We start from the raw sequence: 21,804 nt of genomic DNA, 5'->3' as shown, positions 1-21,804 counted from the left end.
CAGTGACAAATCTTGTCAAAACTGCAATTAATTATGCAGTCAATTCACTAACAACACTTGCGGTTGGAACAGTTTTTTAGTTTTTAAGCTTTCTACAAATTTTTTTAAGGCAACAAAATGATTATAAAGAGTCATTAAAATAAAATAAATTCTGACAAAAAAAGAAATAAAACAAATTAAACATAAATCAAATAGTATTAAAAAAGTCCGAAACTGACTATAAAAGAACCTATGTCTCTCTCTCTATCAATTGCTCATCTCTCTCTCTCCCTCTCTGGAACTCTCACTCTCTCTCTCTCCCTCTTACAATGCCCCAATATTGCTCTGCCTCTGTTTCATATTTATAGAAATTAAGAAAGGGTAAGTATTGGCTGGCATAGATTGTGAGAGAGGAGGCTTAAATAGAGCAGAAAATTGAGATTTTTCTGTACTTGCCATTTCTGGGAAGAGAGAGATCTGTAGCACTGGTACTCACAACTTTTTTCTGCACATCCTTACCAATTTAAGTCACTGAGCCGCTTGTTAGTGTCCCAACGCTACCACATTCTGTGCATTTATAAACCCAAATTAGAGAGATCTACTTGGGGGTTTTAAGTAGGCACAAAAAACTTTTTACCAGTGAGAGAGTGAGAGAGAAATGGCTGAAATTACACAAAAGCTTGTGTTGCCAGAGACATTCCAAGGGGTGAGAGATGAGCTTGCAGGACAAATTGGGATGATGTGGGAGCTTATCAAAGCACCATTGATAGTCCCTCTGCTGAGACTTGGTGTGTACATTTGCTTAGCCATGTCACTCATGCTCTTCATGGAGAGGGTTTACATGGGTATTGTCATAATCCTAGTCAAGCTCTTCTGGAAGAAACCAGAAAAACGTTACAAGTACGAGCTCATACAAGATGATGTGGAACTGGGCAGCTCCAATTTCCCTGTGGTTCTTGTCCAAATCCCAATGTTCAATGAAAGAGAGGTCCGGTTTATGTTTACTTTCGTTTGCTGTTTTTACCATTGTAGTTCTCTTTTTGATGGTTTTTATGCTTCTGGATTTCTGAGAAAGCTCTAAAGTTTGGTTCTTTTTGTTGTCTTTGACCTCAGGTTTACAAGGTCTCCATTGGAGCAGCATGCGGACTTTCATGGCCGTCGGATCGTCTCGTGATCCAAGTCCTCGATGATTCAACTGACCCTGCTGTCAAGGTATTTCCCGTGTGTCTTTTTTTGTTGTATACGTACTCCATACGTCAAAGCCATCAAATCACTCCCTAAAATTAAAAAAAAATGTCATTTAATTTTGCTTTAGCTAGTCTTTAATTTGGCACTAACAATTTCTTTTCCTTAATTTGTTGTACAAGTATTGCAATTTTCTTTTTTCCTGTGGTGTGGGTCAATTCTGCATTACTTTTTTGCTGAAATATGAATTCAATACCCAAATTGTGCATCTTTGCATTCCTTCCTAATGATTTCAGTCTTTTTTTTTTTTCTTTTTTTTTCTTTTTTCCTCTTCTGGGTCTATTTGTTTTTGACTTTTTTTTATTAATTCAGTTCACAGGAGCATTTTCTCTTATGTTGTGTCACATTTCATAGTCCTTTACATGCCCAATTCTAAAAACCAACATTATAATGTTTTGTAAACATAAAAGTCCTGATCTGGGTTCTACTGCTAAGACCAATTTATGATGTTAAAAAAAAAAAGTTTCATTTTTGGCATTATATTAATCACCCAAAAAAAATAAAATTGCAGCAAATGATTGAGCTAGAATGCCAAAGATGGGCTAGCAAAGGCATAAACATAAGGTACCAAATTAGAGAGAACAGGGGTGGATACAAAGCTGGTGCTCTCAAAGAAGGCCTCAAGAGAAGCTACGTTAAACACTGCGAATATGTGGTCATTTTCGACGCTGATTTCAGTCCTGAGCCTGATTTTCTAAGGCGGGCCATTCCTTTCTTGATCCATAACCCTGAAATTGCTCTGGTTCAAGCTCGCTGGAGATTTGGTAAGCCCTCAAAAACACAAAGATATTGATCCATATTTTGGCCATTAATCACGGTCCATTTAATAGGTTTTTATTATCTTTGGAATTTGTATTATAAAGTGTCGGTGCTCTTTGCTCTTTCTCTTTTGGTTTATAATAAGTATTTGGACTTTCATAGTTTTTATTTTTTTGTTACTTTCTAGTCGGCTAGAATGGTTTGCAGACCTGAATGGCGTGCGATGGGGCCCACTAATGTGCAACCATAAATCACGGTGTGGGACCCAACAGTAGAGTCCACTGGGACCTGGGGCTCCTTGATTTTGACACTTGTTTGTCTATAGGCCGTACATCACGGGCCATGGGTCCCATAATTGGATACATCTTAAGCCCTTGATTTGCAAGTACGCAACGATTCAAGAAAAAAAAAGAAAGACAAAATATGATTAGTTTTTTTTTTTATTTGAGAAACACACACATATATTATAGTATTATAGTATATTATGTTATAGTATTTTATTTAATCTTAGGAGTATTTAGTGACCATTAATTAATTAATAATGAGGATTTGTGTCCAGTCTTAGGAACAGCTAATCTGTTGGACATAAATGCCCCCCACACCAACTTTTTTAGCTCTTAATTAGGTTCATGAGAAATTCTTTTTGTTCCTGAAATGACGCAAGTGTCCTAAACCTTAGACCAAGAGTTGAATCACTCAGTTTTTTCCAGGATAACAGTACTAAAAGTTGGGGTAGGTTTGTCATTTTGTTGAAAAGAACCAGAATGGTTCTATGTAAAAATGTAGCAAATGTACTGCCTTTACCAACTATTCAGATCTGTTGTACGGATCACATGGTCAACTCTCTTGGTACAGTGAAAAGTGTAAAAGTTGAAGGGTTAATTTTTTTTTTGAAGGGTTGAAGGGTTGAAGGGTTAATTTGTCATTTCAGTTTGGGCACCAAATTCAGCAGCACCACTTTCCACGTGCTCTTTATTATAAATAAATGATTTGGATAGATTTTGGTAAATAGATTTAGCTTATGTCGGTAGTGTATTACATAGATTTTTCTCATATCAATTAATTATTATTATTTTTAATTAGGTTCGGATTGAATAAACTCACATTTTTTATTCGAGCACAAAAATATTTTACTAGTTTTTTTTTTTTTTTTTTTAAGAGTTTCATAACTTATGGCATGATGATAACTTTAATCATTAGACTAAGACATCAATCGATTTTTGGTATGGTCAGAGATTTAACCTTAAATTTCTTATTCAACCATTAGAGATTTTACTAAATGAGCTAATGAAAAGTGAAAACGGACAATTTTGGTAGTTTTTGTGATACTTTTTCTTCTTTGGGGTGTGGGGAGGAGAGAAGCGATTCTTCTTGAGTTACATAATTGAACAAAAAGTGGGGTATATAAAAAATGAAATGGGAAAAAATAGCAAGTGGACAGTACCATAGGCCCAGTTGTGGACCTTACTCTGGCTGCCGACACATGGACTGTTTGTAATGTATACGCTCACTCCATCGTGCTCCCCTATGACGTGGCAAATTTTTAATTTGAGTCACGTGAGGACAAATCGTAAATGGCTCAGCATCATGTGAGGATTTTTTTTATTTCCTCCCCTTCTTTTTTTGTTTTTTTTCTCTTATCTCTATTTTAATATGTGAACAAATGACAATGGCGTATTTGTCACATTGTTTAGAATCAAATGGGAGATCGCCAGCCCACCAGTCTCACGGGATTCGTGAGGGTGGGTCCGTGGCAGATTTCTCCCCCTTTGTTTAGTTCAACTTTGAGTCTCTTTGACCCTTCTTTTTAGCACAACAAGATAGACATTTTATGTGTGCTTTTAAACCTTTTAAGCACAAAGTACTAGTTCTTTGACCATGCCTTTGCTTATGAATATATGTACCATTTTTAAGATATCTAATCTAATAATAAATAAAATCAATATCAAGGTGGTAGTGATGGGTTTTGTTTATTTCAATGGTTGCAGTGAATGCTGATGAGTGCTTGTTGACAAGGATGCAAGAGATGTCACTGGATTACCATTTCACAGTTGAACAAGAAGTTGGGTCTGCAACACATGCTTTCTTTGGTTTTAATGGTAACCACCTTAAATTAATATGAATTAATGTCTAGTTATACTTGTTCAATGTTCACAAGCTAGATTAGATTAAGGAATCGAATTGATTTTGATGTACTAGTTCCCTGGACACAAGGTATACTATATCAACTATGCTTTAAAAGTATAATATATAATTAAAAAAAGAACCTACAAGATTGGACATCATGTGACAGAACTGGTCCAAAGTATTTGAACTGAAGAGAACTTATAATGTGGACAGCTACATATATTTATTATTGGTAAGTGAACGTGATAGGAGCAGGTGAGGTCAAGTCTTTAGGAAAAGGATGAATTCACCAACTCTATAAGATTATTTAGTAGGTTTATACCATTTTCTCAGAGTATGAAAATGATGTTCTTGTAAACACTGTCATTGTCATAATCATCATTATCATGATTCAACATAGGGATTATGAGTCTTGGAAAGAATTTTAGGTAAAATTCTTGGAACACCGATTTTTCTTGCAATTTATGTTTTTGGGCTCAAATTTAAACCATTGCAATGATTTGAAATTTCAAAATGAGTCAAAATTGAATGTGTCATGATGATCGGTGGGGAAATTTAGGTCAATGGTCGTGCTCATATGTTGTTAACTTCCACCAGGAATTTTATTCATTTTTGACTGCTTATCCAGGAGTAGTTAAGGATTTAAAGAAAATAATAAGAAACCGCATTTATTAAAAATTCCAATGTACTTCTTTCGATGTTAATGTTATACATGGTATAGCACTAACAAAATTATTCTACCATTCAGAATACCTTAAGAAGAATCACAAACGATAAACCATGAACCAAAGGCATTTGCTAGGACAGAACACCTGTGCTTTGGAAGCTATATGTACATCAATAACTTAAAAAGAGCTTAATATGTGTACCACTAATATTCTGAGATGATAAATTTCAAATTAGTTCTATATTGACGATCACCACACCCTTTCAATCATGTGCAATGTTTTTGCATCTATAATGAATTGTTTTATGCACATGAATTAATGAAGGGACTGCTGGTGTCTGGAGAATTGCTGCTATCAATGATGCAGGTGGTTGGAAAGACCGAACTACAGTGGAGGATATGGACCTTGCTGTCCGCGCTAGTCTTAAGGGATGGAAATTTTTGTACCTTGGCGACCTCCAGGTATCTAGCATTGCAAAAATGAAGTTATTATTCTATTTGTCTGGGTTTAACTAAGTCACAAAATGAACTCTGCCTTCTATTGTATCTTAGCCATATCTTACAAACTTGTATATTAGCGGGTTATGGCATTTGCTAAATTACCAATTAACTTTATCGTAGGTGAAAAGTGAGCTTCCTAGTACTTTCAAAGCCTTCCGTTTCCAGCAGCACCGGTGGTCCTGTGGTCCTGCTAATCTGTTTAGGAAAATGGTGATGGAGATAGTTAGAAATAAGGTCAGTTCTATTTATGATATGCTATCGAAGAATACAAGACTTATAAAATTATCTAGTTTTGTTGGCAAACAATTTGGGCCCTTCTTTTTCTTAGCTTCTAAGTTCTAATGTTATTTATTTTGTAAACATTGCTGCAGAAAGTAGGGTTTTGGAAGAAAGTGTACGTCATTTACAGTTTCTTCTTTGTTCGGAAGATCATAGCCCATATGGTTACCTTCTCCTTTTACTGTGTTGTACTTCCCCTGACCATCTTGGTTCCTGAAGTTCATGTTCCAATCTGGGGAGCTGTTTATATTCCTTCAGTCATCACCATTCTTAATTCAGTAGGAACTCCAAGGTCTGATTTACTGTATAAATTTGTTTAGTCATCCATTTTCTTAGATATTATAGTCCCCAAATCAAGAACTCCTTTTGCTTAAGTAGTCTCAAACTTGCAGGTCAATTCACTTACTTTTCTACTGGATTCTTTTTGAGAATGTGATGTCAATGCACCGGACCAAGGCAACCTGGATTGGTCTGCTAGAAGCTGGGAGGGCCAATGAATGGGTTGTCACTGAAAAACTTGGAGATTCTGCTACCAAGAACAAATCAGGAGATGCTTCAAAGAACAAGACAAATGCCAAATCAGCTCCTAAAAGACTACGATTTAAATTTGCAGATAGGTAAAATTTTGTTTAAACTCATAAATCTATCTGTATAGACTGCAATCAGCATGATAGTTAGTATAAACAAAATTTAAGATTCTCCGACCATTTCAAGTTGGAGATCTTGATAAATAAATAGTACTCCCCCCTCTCTACTAGTCTTTTTGAGACACACATGAATACTGGCAGGGAGAGGGAAATATGTACTAGCCACAAAATGATGTAGGGCCGCCACACAGGAAATTCCATGTGTTGGACCAAAATAAATTTTTCCAAAACAGCCAACTCCACAACTCTAGAAAATAATTTGTGGTGATTAGTTTCCTATTTTTCTTTTTCTATTTTCAATTGCAAAAAGTCAACAGTTCTTTTCTACTTAATCTTCACCTAAAGTGATAGTTCATCATCAGCAATTAAACTTTTGGTATAAGTGATAGTTTATCATCAACAATTTTGCTTCTAGGCCATGCAATTGTTGTGTGTGAGTGTAAAAATCAAGGTGAAGGGTGTGTATATATTTCCTAACATGCATTTCCTTTTTTTGTTTCTTCTTGGTTAAATTTGAACAGGCTCAACACATTGGAGCTGGGATTTGCAGCTTTCCTCTTCTTCTGTGGATGCTATGACTATGTCCATGGGAAGCACAACTACTTCATCTACCTTTTCCTCCAAACCTTTAGCTTCCTCATTGCAGGTTTTGGCTACATTGGCACCATCATCCCCAGCTCTTAGTGGCTGTATTCCTAAATTATATACATTAAATTGGTGCCTCATTTTAGTGTTTGTCCTGCCGTGTCCATATCTTTCATTCCAACACCGAATTATATATTGCGGATAGGGGTTGAGCAACCATTGATTGCGATTTGTAGTATGTCAACTTATTCAAGAAGAGTTCATTCGTCATATTTGACAAGAAAGGTTATTGCCGTGCTTTCCTCAGGGTATGTCATGCAATTACTCAAGTGGTATTGGAAAATAACAAAAAGAAAAGGCTCACATTACTGGGAAAACACATTATACAGAACCAAGTACAAGGAAGAAGCTGAAACAGCATATTTGTTTAGACAACAAGGAGACTGTTATTTAATTTGTTTTGATAGATTGTAATTGTGAGATTTTCTTCTTTTTTCGGTTTTCTATTTGTTAGTTTTCCTTAGTTTTGGTGAATAATCCAAGCAATCAAAAGGGTGAACTTGTAATCAAAGTATTTATAGGCTTAAGCCTTCATATGCCGCTTTGGTATTTAATGTTTCAAAGTCCATAGCTAAGGGTGGAGAATATTTTACAAAAAGCAACAATTGCTACTTAGATTTCCTTTGAAAGACTGCAACAGTTTGTCTATTTTTATCAAAATCAAATTTAACTGATTTTCTTCTTGCAAATGAATATTTACTCTTTGCTCCTATAAAAAAATCAGTCGTTCCTCAATTATATAAAAGCTCCCAAGTTGTTAATGATATTAATAACTAGTATGTGATATATTTTCTGCAGTTGGTGTTTTTTTCTCTAGGCATGTTACCTCTCTTTCTATAAGATTATGTGCTTTAATTTTTGGGTTTTATTAACGAGTACCATTTTATGTAACTTTTTATGAAAAAATGATTAACTATTTTTATAGCTTTTTCAATTTCCCATAAAGCTTTCTTAAAATAGATCATTAATGTACATATATTAACTGTACCCTTAATTTGTATGTAAAAGAGGGCATAAGGGAACATTTTCATGTCTCTTGTCATGCCTTGTCCCAATCATATATAGGTAAGATGGCATGAATTGCGTTTTATGATTCCACGCTATCAGTGGTCACCTTTTGGCTTACTTCTTGTTACCATTATGTCACGGGTAGCATTGTTTAAAATTGGGGAGGGTTTTTACTTTTTAATTTTTAATGAAAGTTTAAAACTTGAGGTTTATGCATTACTTCTTGTGGAAGTGTCATTATCTTTTGTATCCTTTTCCTTTACTTGAACCAATGATAGTGATAGTGAGAGAGACAGAGAGAGACTTGCACACAATTATAATATCCAATGGAGGTAGTACAAAAGTTATGGTACTAGAGCTAGTATCATAGAGGGCACATTAGTTTATTTGAACCACTGGTAAGGGCAAGAATTGTTTTTAATTAAAATTTGGAAAGATACCAATAATTGGCTTTTTTAAAATATCACTTTTTAATTCATGCCATATATTATGGAAACTTCCAAAGCAAGTTGTTCTGATAGCCTTGTCATGAAAAGATAAATGTCACAAACAGTGGACTTAGGGGCCCAACTGCTATGCATCATTAGCCCTTTATGCCGAATAAGTACATTTGTGATTTGTCTCACATTAGGAACTCATAACCCAAAAAAAAAAAAAAGCAGAGGAAAAGAACAAAGTAATTCACCATAGGTTCTGATAAAAGAGGGAAAAACAAACATAAAGCATAAATCAACACTGAAAATGCACTGTGCCATTACCAATTGGAATGTTCACTGATTACAACTATATAATTTAGTGTTTTTTATTCTTTATTTTATTCATGGGGGCCAGACCCATGTTAACTTTAATTACTGACAAAATATAGGAAAATATTTCAAATATTTTGTGACTTAACACAAGCTAAGTTTGCAGTCAGACTGAAAGACCCATAAGTCATAATATAATTTTCCTCCAATGATAAAGCAGATCATAATGAACCTTATACTAACCCATTTGGCTATTCGATTATGAACCAGATCTCATCCAATAACTTTTTACAGTCATAAACCAGGACTTTTATTCAGCAAAAAAAAAAAAAAAAAAAAAAAAAAAACTAGGACTTTTATATTCCATTCATAATATCAGAAGCACTCCTATTGCCAACCTGTCATGGGTGAATAACATAATTATAACAATCCACAAGGTGATTCCTACTTCCTACCAAACCTTAAAAGAAAAATAAAATCCAGTAGTTAGGCATTATTACTGTAGTGTGAGGACCAACCAACCAGGCTACATTTCCCTTTCAATTAATATGGAAAAAGCATGTATGCTATTTTGAGATAAGTTTTTAATACATTTTTATTTTAAACTTTTATAAGATACATGTCTTGCAACAGATCATTTTTTTTTTCACACTGCGTGGATCTCGCACATGACACGCTATTGTTATTAAACAAAAAAAGTTGTAAATACATTTTTATCTTAAACTTTTCAAAAAGACACGTGTTGCAACAAATCATTTTTCTCACACTGCATGGATCTCACACATGACACGCTATCAAGAAAATAGATCTGTGGAAGCTACTTATCCACTATGCAATCTGTTACTGTTTATAGAATGTAGATGAGTTGTCTTTTACGACTTCCATTCCATTCTATTGTTTAATAGTATTTGAAAGTGAATTTTTTAAGTTGGGTGAGGTAGAGTTCTTAACGAAGACTATAAAAAATAAATAAATAAACAAAAGAAAAATAGAAAGTGGAAATGTGGAATACAAAAATTCACTTGGGATTAATTATATTACAAGATTGCTTAGATGCTTTTCCATCTGAGAGGTTTTTCCAAATATTTGATCCAATGATGTGTAAAGGCCGACAATCACAGCGAACATTTGGTAATGTCATATGCAAAGTGGTTTTCTATGACGTTTACCCTAGCATCTTTCACCCACACACAACAAGTCTCGGAGAATGAACAGTAATCTGGGGAAGGTTTTCCCGGAAATTGCTTCTTCTTCTTCCTTTAAAATTCCAAGTCATCATAGCATTTAATGTTTTATCCCATTGTCTTTTTCATCAAAGGCTGAAAACTACCTTCCAACTTCCAATTTTATATTAAATCAACATTTTTAGTTTTTTTTTTCTTTCTTGAAAATTAGTTTTAATATCTTTCACTTTTCAAATTTATGTCATTTTGTTGGATTTAATGGTCATATTGAACCAAGATATCAATTGGTTTTTAGTGTAAACGGAAATTGAACCTTAAATTTATCATTCAATCATCAGAGACTTTGTGAGTTTCAGTTAGTTCAACGGATAAAATCTCTAATGGTTGAATAAGAGATCTAAGGATCAATTCATGTTTACACCAAAAATTGATTAGTGTCTTAGTCTGATTTACCAGTTAAGCTAGTTGGAACTCATGCTCAAAATGAATCTTAAATAATTAAATGGAAAAGAACATGCAATTTATAAATTTTCTTTTTTTAATAGACAGGCAAAAGTTTTTTTTCCTTATGACAGGAAAAAAATTAATTCAACACATAATATTTAATTTACTGCTTCATAAATAGAAAGAAGAAAAAAAAAAAAAACACGCACACACACTATCTACTGACACTTTTTCTCCAAAAAAAAAAAAAAAAAACTATCTACTGACACAAACGCATGTGCCTCCAGGCTCACACAAGAGAATCATTTGAGAAATAACCCAATATATAAATATTTTTATATATAGTTACATTATAAATTTTGTTTTGTCAGGCCCTATCACGTGGGCTGCTGAATAGGGAGTGTTGTTGTATTTTCTCATGAACGGTTCCAATTTCCAGCTCGAATTATAAAATGAAAGCATCCACATGTCACGTCACGTTTAATGCCCATAATTTGTGTACACCTTAACCTTAGGCCCATTATCTCCTACATGTGGGTCAGCTATTCAATGTAAATATTCGGCACCTTCGTTTGAAATATTCTTTTCTTTCTTGCTATGCATTAATTGGATCGATTTGATAGCAACCAAACCCCAAGTCACTTTTATATGATTCCAAATAGCCAAAAAATGTTGTGCTGTTTGAAAACTTGTGACAAAGTTAATTATTTAGGACAAGAGAAAGTTTCATGTGGGAGGACCAGTTGTCTTCGTGTGTGTCTCATTTTTTGCAAATCTCAAGCATACGTATTTCCCCTAAGTCTACAACACTATGAGTTCAAGTAACTACCGACATTCTTTGTGGTACATTCATGTAGTTTTCTTCGTATAATTATCAATTACCTTTCTCGCATATGTCTTTTTCTTTAGCAACTGTCTTATTGCATTTATAAATAATAGCACTCATTGGTGTATAGTAAAAAAATGTGTAAAATTTATATATAATTTTGTCTAAAAAGACCTACATCAATCCGTGTATAATTATGTAAATTTATAAATTTGTTATAGTAATAGTGTAAATTTATACTAACACTATTTATTTTTCATTTAGTTTTTATTCTTTCTTTACATATTCCAATGACGAAATAAGAGAGTTAATGATGATTGTTGTGTATGAAGAAAAAGAAACAATTACAAAAATCAATGAAAATTGATATTTTAATGAAATATAGTGTAAAATAAATAACATAACGTGTGGCATTTAAAAAAATGAGTATGTAAAATAGAAAAAGTAGATTCTTATATATATATATATTTTTTTAAAAACTTACATGAATCAATGGGAATGACTTATCATAAAATGTCGGTTCTAAGATAGGAAATGTAGTATTATTAATTATGGAGTTGATTATAAACTAGCTAGTATAAGACCCACCTGTCAACGATAGAGAGGTCTCATACGCCTATCGCATGTGAGATTTTTCCGCTAATAAACATGCAGCCTGACACTTTCGGCTTATTGAATGTGGTGGGTTACTCGACTTTTCATTTATGAATTATGATAGCAAATTGCCAGTTTACCACATGCAAATTCCCTTCCCAGCAATCTGTCTTGGTGGCACTTTTGTAGTTGCACCATATATTCATATCCAACACTTAATCGACCTACCCTTCAATGTAAAAAATTAGGCCTGGTTTCATTCAGATCCAGCATTGTTAAAACAGGCACAAAATAGTAGTCCACTGGCCCAATAGAAAAGTTTCTTGCTTTTGTACTTGGATTTATGAGAACTGAGGACTTGGCCCAAAAAATTGTAGAATTGCTATCCGGATTTGGCCCAACAGAAAAGTTTCTTGGTTTTGTACTTGGAATTATGGGAACTGAGGATTCGGCCCAAAAAATGATAGCATTGCTATCCGGATTTGGCCCAATAGAAAAGTTTCTTGCTTTAGTTATTATATATGACAGAATTGCTAGAGTATCACGAAAATGGTATGATGTCAATCTAAATGGATTAAGACGTAATTTTAATTTAGTTTTAACATGGTACTTGCTTGTTTATGGCTCTCAAATATCTCATGATCACATAAGGCCTACAACCAACTCAATTGAACGGTTCTACACATATATAAAGTTCGACAATTACAATGAGGAAGGGTGATTCAAACCCTGGACATTTCCATATTAAAAGGGTCTTAGCAACTAAATGTTATTTAAAGTGAACAGTTAGGGAATAAACCTTATATATCAGCCCTTTTACTTCAATTAAGTAATTGACAATAGCACGAAAATCAAGCGAACGCGTTTGTAGTCCAACGGTTAGGATAATTGCCTTCCAAGCAATAGACCCGGGTTCGACTCCCGGCAAACGCATTGCCTTCTTCATCATGTTTTTTTAATTTTGAAAAATAAAAATACAAAAAGCAATATATAATAATAAAAGATTGCTGGCTGTGGGGTTCGAACCCACGCGCACTTATGTGCAGAAGATCTTAAGTCTTCCCCCTTAACCTCTCGGGCAAACCAGCTCGTTGTTTAAATATATTTAGCTAATTATTATTAACCGTGACATGTGTTGTATTTGGTTCCGCGACGAAGTATCTAGAAGTAACAAAGACAATCTTGGAACGGCTCTGATTACATCACCACTCTCTCTCTCTCTCTCTGTGTTTATCACTTATCCGTTTCCACAGCACACACGGCTTCTTTCTTATAGTTCAAACAAAAACGCGTTTTTTAGTTTCTCCTCATCTTCAAAAAAAAAAAATCTAACACACAAACAGAGTTACAGAGAAAGAATCAGAGTTATATATTTGGTCACAAAAAAATTGTGTTTTGGTGTTGGGAAATGGCGGAGCACTTGGCGTCGATATTTGGGACGGAGAAAGACAGAGTGAACTGCCCATTCTACTTCAAGATCGGAGCTTGCAGACACGGCGACCGGTGCTCGAGGCTCCACACGAAGCCCAGCGTAAGCCCGACCCTTCTCCTCTCCAACATGTACCAGCGCCCTGACATGATCACGCCTGGCGTCGACGCTCAGGGCCAGCCCATCGACCCTCGCACCATTCAAACCCACTTCGAGGAGTTCTATGAAGATCTCTTTGAGGAGCTCACCAAGTACGGCGAGATTGAAAGCCTCAATATCTGTGACAACCTTGCCGACCACATGGTACCGCCCCTCCTGTTCCAAACTAGTTAACATAGAATATTATTTAGCATTTATTTAGGCACTAGAAAGTAAATATATTATTATTATTGTTGTTATTATTATTATTTTTTATGTATAGTTATGCGTAAAATTTTCAAAAATTCTGGGCCAAATGTAGTTTTATTATCAATGAGAAGAACATTGATTTTATATGATTTGGCAGGTGGGCAATGTCTATGTTCAGTTCAGAGAGGAAGAACATGCTGCAAATGCACTTCGCAATCTGACTGGAAGGTTTTATGCTGGTTCGTTTTTCTTTTTCCACTTATTTTAGATTGAGTTTGGGATTTTTTTATTTATCGAATATTTGTAGTCTAAATTCTGTTTATGCTAGTTCTCAATATGCTTTAGCTCAAAATCAAATGGTACTTTTTTTTCATTAATTAAGGGATAGATTGTAAAATCTCGGGTTCAAGACCCATAGGGTTCATGTGTAACTTCCTCATGTTATGATTGGATTGGCTATAATATGTAGGACACTTGTCGTATTGAAAAAGCTCTTTGAAGCAGAGTGGGTGGACATGGAGAGAGATGGGTAGGGAGAAGACAAGTAGGCCACCCTTCCCTTTCACTCTCCATTCTGAACAAACTGTAGAAGGTTTCTTTATCCTTAGAACTGTGTAATTTTATATTGGTTTCATGCATCTTTTGTCAAGAAGCTTAAAATTGGACTTTGCTCTCATGATTGTATTACTATTTGGCTTACACCGAAACCAAAAACTTTAAAATATGAATTAAAAAACTTTAGTCTTGCTAATGAGCTATAACTCAATTGACACTTTCTTCTCCCGTAATAATGGGATGGAGGGTGAGGTCGTGGGTTCAAGACCCACTAGGTGCGTGCGTGTGAAACTTACCATTAGTAGTTTTGGCATTCATGTCTGGAATTAGAGATAATCAAAACATGGTTCACGTCTATCTCACTTTGGGAGCCAAAAATTGCAGGCCGTCCCATCATTGTTGATTTTTCTCCAGTAACAGACTTTCGTGAAGCCACTTGTAGGCAGTACGAGGAGAACACTTGCAACCGTGGTGGATACTGCAATTTTATGCACTTGAAAAGGATCAGCAGGTAAACTGTCCTCTATGATATATTATATTCTCCGCAATACCTAAACATGTTATGCTCTGTCTGAAAGTGTTGCATCTGATTGTAATTCATCTAATCTGATCTTTTCAGGGAGTTAAGGTGGCAATTGTTTGGGAGGTACCGACGAAGGCACAGCCGCAGTCGAAGCCGAAGTCGGAGCCCCTACAGGCATCGTAGCTATGAAGAGCGCTCTCATGGGGGACGTGGTTCTAGCAAAAAGTATGATGAAAGGGATTATTATCACGAAAGTCAGAGCAGGAGGCACAGGACCACAAGCCCTGGCCATAGGAGAGGACGAAGCAGAAGCAAGAGCCCTGGGGAAAGGAGGAACCGCAGTCCAGTTAGGGAAGGCAGTGAAGAGCGGCGTGCCAAAATTGAACAGTGGAATAGGGAAAGAGAACAACAGCAAGAAAATGCTAATAAGGTCAAAAATGATGGAGAAAATGCTAATATGCAGAATGGAGATCAGTACTATAGCTACCAGCAGCAGCCACCTCCACAGCAAGAAAAATATAATTACTGATCCTTTTAACAGTATCCGGTTCGTTTCCTCTTTCTCTTTGTTATTTTGATAGTCTTTGCTTCATTGGGAGAAAGTTACATTTCATCAAGGACCACCAATTTAATAAAAATAGCTTACAGCCCATTTTCCACTGTGCAGGTGGTGTGCAGGTTCACAGTTCTGATATGGAATTTGAATTGTTATTTTTCCTTTTTTTTTTTTTTTTGGGTGTGTGGGGTGGGGGCGGTGTGGGCTGTGCCTTTTCGTCTGCATACATACTGCTTTCTGTATGCTTCAATGCATGCTTTATCTCATGATAGGCTTCAAAGAAACTATTTTATCATCTTAAACCAGTTTTTTTGCTTCCATCTTCCATCTAAGTCTTTGCATTCCTTTTTAAGACCAACTGCTATCAAGACTTAACCATTTCATCTCTGCCCTATTTCCCTATTAAACAGCTCTCTTTTATCCTTAATTGTCAACTAGTCAGTTCCTTGTAGGATTAGGATCCACTGGGTGTGAGCGAGTGTAGTTACAAATTAAAAATAAAATAAAAAGATAGCAAAACTATTCAATTCTTTTATTTAGAATCCCTTGACTAACTGTAATTGATGGTGCATTAAATCAAACAAACCTAACCACCTATATGATATCTTAAACTTCAACTCATCCTTTGATTAGATTTTTCTGAAGTGTCCTTTTTCCAGAATTGTATATATATGTGTGTGTGTGTGTGTGTGTGTGCGCGCGCGCTCCTGTGTGGAATTTATGCCACCAGCCTAATGGGTAGAACTCTTACTATAGAGGATATACGGAGGCATGGTGTCAATTTAAATAATGTTAGACATACAATTTTAAGGAAGTAATTGGTTAAGTTTGTCTCCTTTAGTCAACACAATGGAAATCTTTGAGGAAGTCTATTTTTGTTTGTTGATTTACTCTTGCTGGGAGCCAAATTCAATAGCGTGCACCATAAGCATGTGTGGAACTTTTTGTTTGATGTGAGATATTAGTATATGCATGAATGATTTTACTGTCAGGGACTCTGTGAAAACCACCACACATCAGGGGAACGATCAAATTTCCATGGTTCTGTCTTTGGTTTAGTTTTCTATGAACTCTCTTTTACCTTACTTTACCATAGTTTTTGGGGAAGTTAATGATCTTACATGTTATGAGTTTTGCAGGTTCAGGTATCCCTGCTTCTAAGGACCAATATTGTTTTATTTGCAGCTTACCATGAAATTTATGTACAGGTTGTTGAGTGCAGCAGCAGGAAGGGTTTAAGCATGAGAAGGAAAGCACCTGCAATCAAATTCTTACTTCTGAGAGTCGTAGGTGAGGTCTTGAAATATTATTGATGGCTTTCTGGTCACGTCGCAGGTCAGGGATATGGCTGCAGTGTAAACATTTGCTATTTGGCAATTGATGTTATTTGTGTTTTGGGTTTGTAATAGCTTTGGGATTGTTAATTGGGTTCATCGTTATTGACATCATTAGGATTTGCATTGTGTATTAAACTATTCAACTTTTTAGCCTTTGTGTATTGTGTTTTGCAATATTTTGAATGCTATTTCATTTCAGCCAATATGGTCGGTATTTGCCATACTGATACTCAGTCCAGTGCATTTATTCCCCCCCCTCTTTCAACTTTCAAGTTCTGCTGAAATATCAAGCCATTTGTAATTGTTCTGGCATTTTCGATCAATTTTGGGTGAAAGGTCATTCTGAGCTAAAAAATTGTTTTTGTACAGAATGAGATTTGTTTGAGCCCTTTCTCATTCTCTATCATGCACCTGCTGCTCCGGCTTCAATACCTTCTCCATTGTTTCGATCAATTTTGGGTGAAAGGTCATTCTGAGCTAAAAAATTGTTTTTGTACAGAATGAGATTTGTTTGAGCCCTTTCTCATTCTCTATCATGCACCTGCTGCTCCGGCTTCAATACCTTCTCCATTGTTTCGATCAATTTTGGGTGAAAGGTCATTCTGAGCTAAAAAATTGTTTTTGTACAGAATGAGATTTGTTTGAGCCCTTTCTCATTCTCTATCATGCACCTGCTGCTCCGGCTTCAATACCTTCTCCATTGTTTCGATCAATTTTGGGTGAAAGGTCATTCTGAGCTAAAAAATTGTTTTTGTACAGAATGAGATTTGTTTGAGCCCTTTCTCATTCTCTATCATGCACCTGCTGCTCCGGCTTCAATACCTTCTCCATTGTTGACTTCGACGCCAAACCTACTTTCCACCTTACAAACGCTGCTCCAATCACTCAAAAACATTAATTTTTGACAAAACCAACTTTTCCAAACTTAACGACACATGTTTTCCAATCGCTCCAGCGACCAAACATCGGTAAACTAGAAAACCAAAATGAGGTGTTCTATATTTTTAAGCCTTTTATTTTGTTGGAACTTGGAAACGGCGTCCTGTGTTCTTAAGAAGCCAAACAAAAGGGGGGAAAATATCAATTATCAGAGGTAATTTGCAGGTTAGCATAATTTTGGGAGAGAATATCTTTTAGTTAGCAAGGTTTTGAAACCGTTTAGGAAACTAGCATCTCAAGTTTGTGAAGCTCAATTTCGGCGACAAATTCAAGCCTCAAAGACTCGAGTTCTATTGCTAAGGTGGAGTAATTTATTCACGTGGAACTCAAGTTTCTCAGACTCGAGTTCTATAGAAGTATTTGAAGAACGAAGATGAAGATGAAGACGATCTGAAGAATTGAAGAACTAGATCCGAAGGAAGAAGAAGAACAGAGAATACAATTTGGAAAACGCAGATCCGAGGAAGAAAAAGAGAGATTTGGAGAACGCAGAACAATTTGAAAAACAAAGGGCAAATCCAAAGGAGCAAAACGATCTGAAAAACAAAGGAGGAAGAATCTACAAAAACAGATGAGAAAGGAGGAAGAATCTGTAGAAACAGATGAGAAAGAAGAAGTGCAGAGTTTATAATACTCGGAACTCGAGCATTTAAGACTCGAGTTTTATCATGAAACTCGAGTCTTAAAAACTCAAGATGCTATTTTTTCACATTGTTTTGCAAGTACCACCACTAACGAAATTGTTAAAAATTTAAGGCCAAATGAAAAAAAAAAAAAAAAAAAATAATCTCAATTATCAATACCCCATTATGGATCTCACAAAATCATTTTGATCAATATATATTAAAACGAGGACCAACCTGACTCAAAATCAATATATATATATATATATATATAAAAGTAGAGACCTCATACGGGAGTGTATGAGGTCTTGCATTTAGCCTTTTTTTTTTTTTTACCTTTTTCATTAAGTTTTTCTATATTAATGTGTTGTGATGGTCCTAAGCGTTTTCACTTTTCAATTTTTTATTAAAAAGTGAGAATACACAATTTGACCGATTTGCCAATATTTCATACTTTTTTTTTTCTTTTTTGATGAAGTTTCATACTTTTCTCACAACCCATAATTTTGAGAAAAGTTTGTGTTTTAAAAATTTTCTTAGCACAATCCTTCATACAGTCCCATTATTTTTTCAAAGAAGAGTTTTCTTTTGAAGAAATTGTTTAATGCAATCCTTCTATGTACAATTCTCTCTTCTTCCCTTTCCCTTCCCTTACTTTTTCCTCACTTCTTTCCTTTTCATCTCCATTACAACCAATCAGGATATTAGTTTCAAAATTCAGCTAATAAAAAAAAGTGTTTTGAGGATATTAATAAAAAGAGTCTAAATTTGGAAAGAATGGGGTGTAAAATTAATGTTTTACACCATCCAATGAGAGATGTCATATCAGTTTTTTACTTAAAACTCAGTAAATCATACCACAATTAATAACATATTAATAAACTCCCAATTTGGTTGAATTTTCAGTTGAGTATTATAATTAATTGAGTGTGATTGTTTTTATTTTTTAATACGTGATAAGATGATGTGGCATGTTGGAATTGGAGGTGTGGGGCCTGAAATTTGGAATCCCGGCCCACTTCACATTAAGAGCCCAAAGCCCAAGCCGAGGAGCCCTACTGCCGAGGAGGTACGAGGAGAACCACTTGATGGCCCAGTAAAATAGCCGAGGACAACCTCACGCTCAACGCCTCACAAAACGTCTGAAGAAAAGGACAAACTCAGTACAGGAGTAGTACAAGCTAGAAAGCTGCCAACACCATAACGTGGAGCCCAGCACCTGACAAGCCCATACCCCATACCATGCTATCCAGCTTTTCCCAACCACTCTGACGTGAAGATTGATAGGACGAGTAACTACCCCAAACAAGGAGAAACTGACACGTAGATGAAGAAGGGAAATCGAATACTAGTATAAAAGGGAAAAGAGGAGGAGAAAAAGGGGAAGGGGAGGGCCCCCGGAGAAAGAAGGAAGAAAAAGGAGGAATGGTGAGAATGTAATGCTCCTCGGACTAATTCCGAGGAGTCAAACCTTTCAAACTACATTGATGCAAGGCTCAGCTATGCAATCCAAACTCATCTTTGTATAATCACTCATGAAACCGGGACTAGACTGAAACCCAGCGCCCAAAGGTAGGCCTTTCCAAACCCACTCTCTACAAATCATATTGTTCGGGCCCTTTACATACGAGCCCAACGTTATTCTTGGGCCGTTAAATAATCGTGTCCCTACAGGAGGGTATAAAACTTGGGTTTTAAACCACATTCTTATAGAATTTAATCTTTAATAAAAATATGTAAAAAACATGATTAATTACCATTTTAGTCTTTAACACTTGTACTATGTATCAAAATGGTTTTTACCATCTTAAACGTGTCAATTTTGTTTCTAAACTTTTGGTATTTTATCAAAATAATCCTTATTATTAAGCGGTACATGAAAAGAAATGATGTATCTAACATTAATATCAAAATAATATTTTTATGCCATCTAAGCTATCCTTTGAATTATTGTCCTTAATTAGAAAATAAAATAAAATATTTGAAAATATATTAATTGCATCTCCATAAGTAAATGAGAGGTCATTTTATTAGCAAAAATTGAAAATTTCTTTTCTTTTCTTTTCCTCTACTTTCTTGGCAACCAAATGGGGTTTAAGTCTTTACTTTTTAGTTATAGTGCTCATGAACATCATCTAATAAACATACTATTTACCTAATTTTAAAATGAAAATTTAAAAAACAAAAGCCAAATGTCAATTTTTTACATTATCATATTTTGTTAAGAAGTTAAAGTTATTACCAATTATATTTAAAAATCTTGTAAACTAACATGGTAATGAATATAATTCATGTCATGTCAACAAGGTAATAAATCAATTTCCTAATTAGTTTTCTATTTTATGTTTAAAAATTGAGGGCCCATTTGGTATATGCACTTAAACAATATTTTTCAGTTTTTAAACAATATTACACGTATTTTCATACATTTTTTCACCAACACGTATTTCCAAAAAATACAAATAATGTTACTAAAACAATATTACCAAACGAGCCCCGATACATTCATTTAATAAAAGTAGTGTATAACCCCGTGCATATGCACATGTACATTTAAAAACAATCACAATCACAATTATTTATATATATATATATATATATATATATATATGATTTAGAATCTAATTGATTCTAGACTCTTTGGTTTTTGTACGAAATAATTCACTTGCTACAAAAATTAAAATATTAGATGGGATACATGATGCAAAATTGAACTCCAATTAAAATTCAATTTAGAATCTAATTGAATTTAGACTCTCTGATTTTTGTACTTAATAATTCACTTGACACATAAATTTAAAAATTAGATGAGACACATGGCACAAAATTAGACTTTAATTTAGAATTTAATTAAATTTTCTCTTAATTTTGGCTATATATATGTATGTATGTATAGCAACCTACCATCACTCTATTTAAAATTACATGTTGTTCATGGCTATATACATGTTGTTCATGGCCCAAAAATAATGTATTGGGCCTTGGGCCTTATCCGAGGACACTAACAAGTCCGAGGAGAGAAACATGACTTAGGTGATCTACTTTACAAGCCTCATCATTGGGAGACAAAGGGAAGAAGGTCCGAGGAGGAACTTCTCCTCGGACACGACAAACCTAGACCAAGTGTATATTCAAGTGGTTGAAATACGTCCCTTGAACACGTGAAAGAGAAGAAAACTCAAAATATCCAAGGAAAGGCTGCCACCACCACATTAAATACATTACAGCTGCTTTTCTGACCGCATTAATGTGGAGAAGACCCCTGAACAATGTTGCCTTGGCCGCCACAACTCACAAAGGACTGAAAGGGGTGTCTGATGGGATGGGTGCTCAAGTGGAGGTCTAGATGATCAACAAGTGTAAGGCCCAGATGATCAGAAAGAGCCTATATAATACAAAGAAGCCCCCATGAAGTAGGGGTGGAAAAATGAAAGAGGATAATACTGTAGCATGCAAAAGAACCCTAATACGGTGATCTATACTCATAAATAAAATCCCAAGTCTCCTTGAACTGAGGTTCTTTGACGATAATAGCTTTTATTCTTATCTATTTGTCCCTCAATTCCATGCAAGTCATTGCTCAACTCATCTAAACCTAGTTCTTCGACCCATACTCTACAAAATTCATTGTATTGGTCTTTTTTGGACCAGGATTCCGTGCGATTCGGGCTTGGGCTCCAAATTTTGTCCCTACAATTGGTGACGTTTGTGGGAAAGAACTTGGGTGTTAGTGAGTGCGACGGTTAAACATGGTAGGGTCAGGTCCACTCCAAGAAAACCCACGCCAAATCGATCCTCAGCGGACAAAACCCATTAGGCCTCAATGACAAAGTAATCCTCCTG

General features: G+C 35.2%; 2 protein-coding genes and 2 non-coding genes across 6 annotated transcripts; 3 read left to right on the top strand and 1 right to left on the bottom strand.

Moving 5' to 3' along the window:
* Positions 1–247: 247 nt before the first annotated feature.
* Positions 248–7,523, top strand: LOC126722410 (glucomannan 4-beta-mannosyltransferase 2). Its single transcript, XM_050425566.1, has 9 exons — positions 248–967; positions 1,093–1,191; positions 1,736–1,988; positions 3,972–4,082; positions 5,103–5,239; positions 5,399–5,512; positions 5,650–5,849; positions 5,950–6,174; positions 6,726–7,523. Exons 1-9 carry the CDS (start codon positions 638–640, stop codon positions 6,886–6,888), a joined length of 1,632 nt encoding a protein of 543 aa, XP_050281523.1. The 5' UTR covers positions 248–637; the 3' UTR covers positions 6,889–7,523.
* Positions 7,524–12,512: 4,989 nt separating this feature from the next.
* Positions 12,513–12,584, top strand: TRNAG-UCC (transfer RNA glycine (anticodon UCC)). Its single transcript has one exon. It is a non-coding gene; the product is annotated as a tRNA-Gly (tRNA).
* Positions 12,585–12,656: 72 nt separating this feature from the next.
* TRNAL-UAA (transfer RNA leucine (anticodon UAA)) lies at positions 12,657–12,739 on the bottom strand. The gene has a single exon. It is a non-coding gene; the product is annotated as a tRNA-Leu (tRNA).
* A 153-nt stretch (positions 12,740–12,892) lies between these two features.
* Positions 12,893–16,602, top strand: LOC126722391 (splicing factor U2af small subunit B-like). Of its 3 annotated transcripts, none has more exons than XM_050425559.1 (5): positions 12,893–13,383; positions 13,586–13,667; positions 14,368–14,494; positions 14,603–15,053; positions 16,271–16,602. In XM_050425559.1, the coding sequence occupies exons 1-4, from the start codon at positions 13,060–13,062 to the stop codon at positions 15,033–15,035; spliced, it is 966 nt and encodes a 321-aa protein (XP_050281516.1). In that variant the 5' UTR covers positions 12,893–13,059; the 3' UTR covers positions 15,036–15,053; positions 16,271–16,602. The 3 variants fall into 3 exon arrangements, with proteins under 3 accessions (XP_050281516.1, XP_050281514.1, XP_050281511.1); XM_050425557.1 differs by having other exon boundaries at positions 15,174–16,602; XM_050425554.1 differs by having other exon boundaries at positions 12,894–13,383; positions 14,603–16,602.
* The last annotated feature ends 5,202 nt before the right edge of the window (positions 16,603–21,804 follow it).

Source organism: Quercus robur, chromosome 1 (genome assembly GCF_932294415.1).
Source record: "Quercus robur chromosome 1, dhQueRobu3.1, whole genome shotgun sequence".
NCBI lineage: Eukaryota > Viridiplantae > Streptophyta > Magnoliopsida > Fagales > Fagaceae > Quercus > Quercus robur.
Note: the sequence above shows the minus strand (reverse complement) of the source record. Positions and strands in the feature narration are given on the sequence as shown.

Coding starts and splice junctions, on each gene's coding strand:
- LOC126722391 (XM_050425559.1), top strand. CDS start 13,060: ATGGCGGAGCACTTGGCGTCGATATTTGGGACGGAGAAAGACAGAGTG. Junction 13,384..13,585: donor ACAACCTTGCCGACCACATG/GTACCGCCCCTC, acceptor ATGATTTGGCAG/GTGGGCAATGTCTATGTTCA. Junction 13,668..14,367: donor GACTGGAAGGTTTTATGCTG/GTTCGTTTTTCT, acceptor CAAAAATTGCAG/GCCGTCCCATCATTGTTGAT.
- LOC126722410 (XM_050425566.1), top strand. CDS start 638: ATGGCTGAAATTACACAAAAGCTTGTGTTGCCAGAGACATTCCAAGGG. Junction 5,240..5,398: donor TGTACCTTGGCGACCTCCAG/GTATCTAGCATT, acceptor ACTTTATCGTAG/GTGAAAAGTGAGCTTCCTAG. Junction 5,513..5,649: donor TGGAGATAGTTAGAAATAAG/GTCAGTTCTATT, acceptor ACATTGCTGCAG/AAAGTAGGGTTTTGGAAGAA.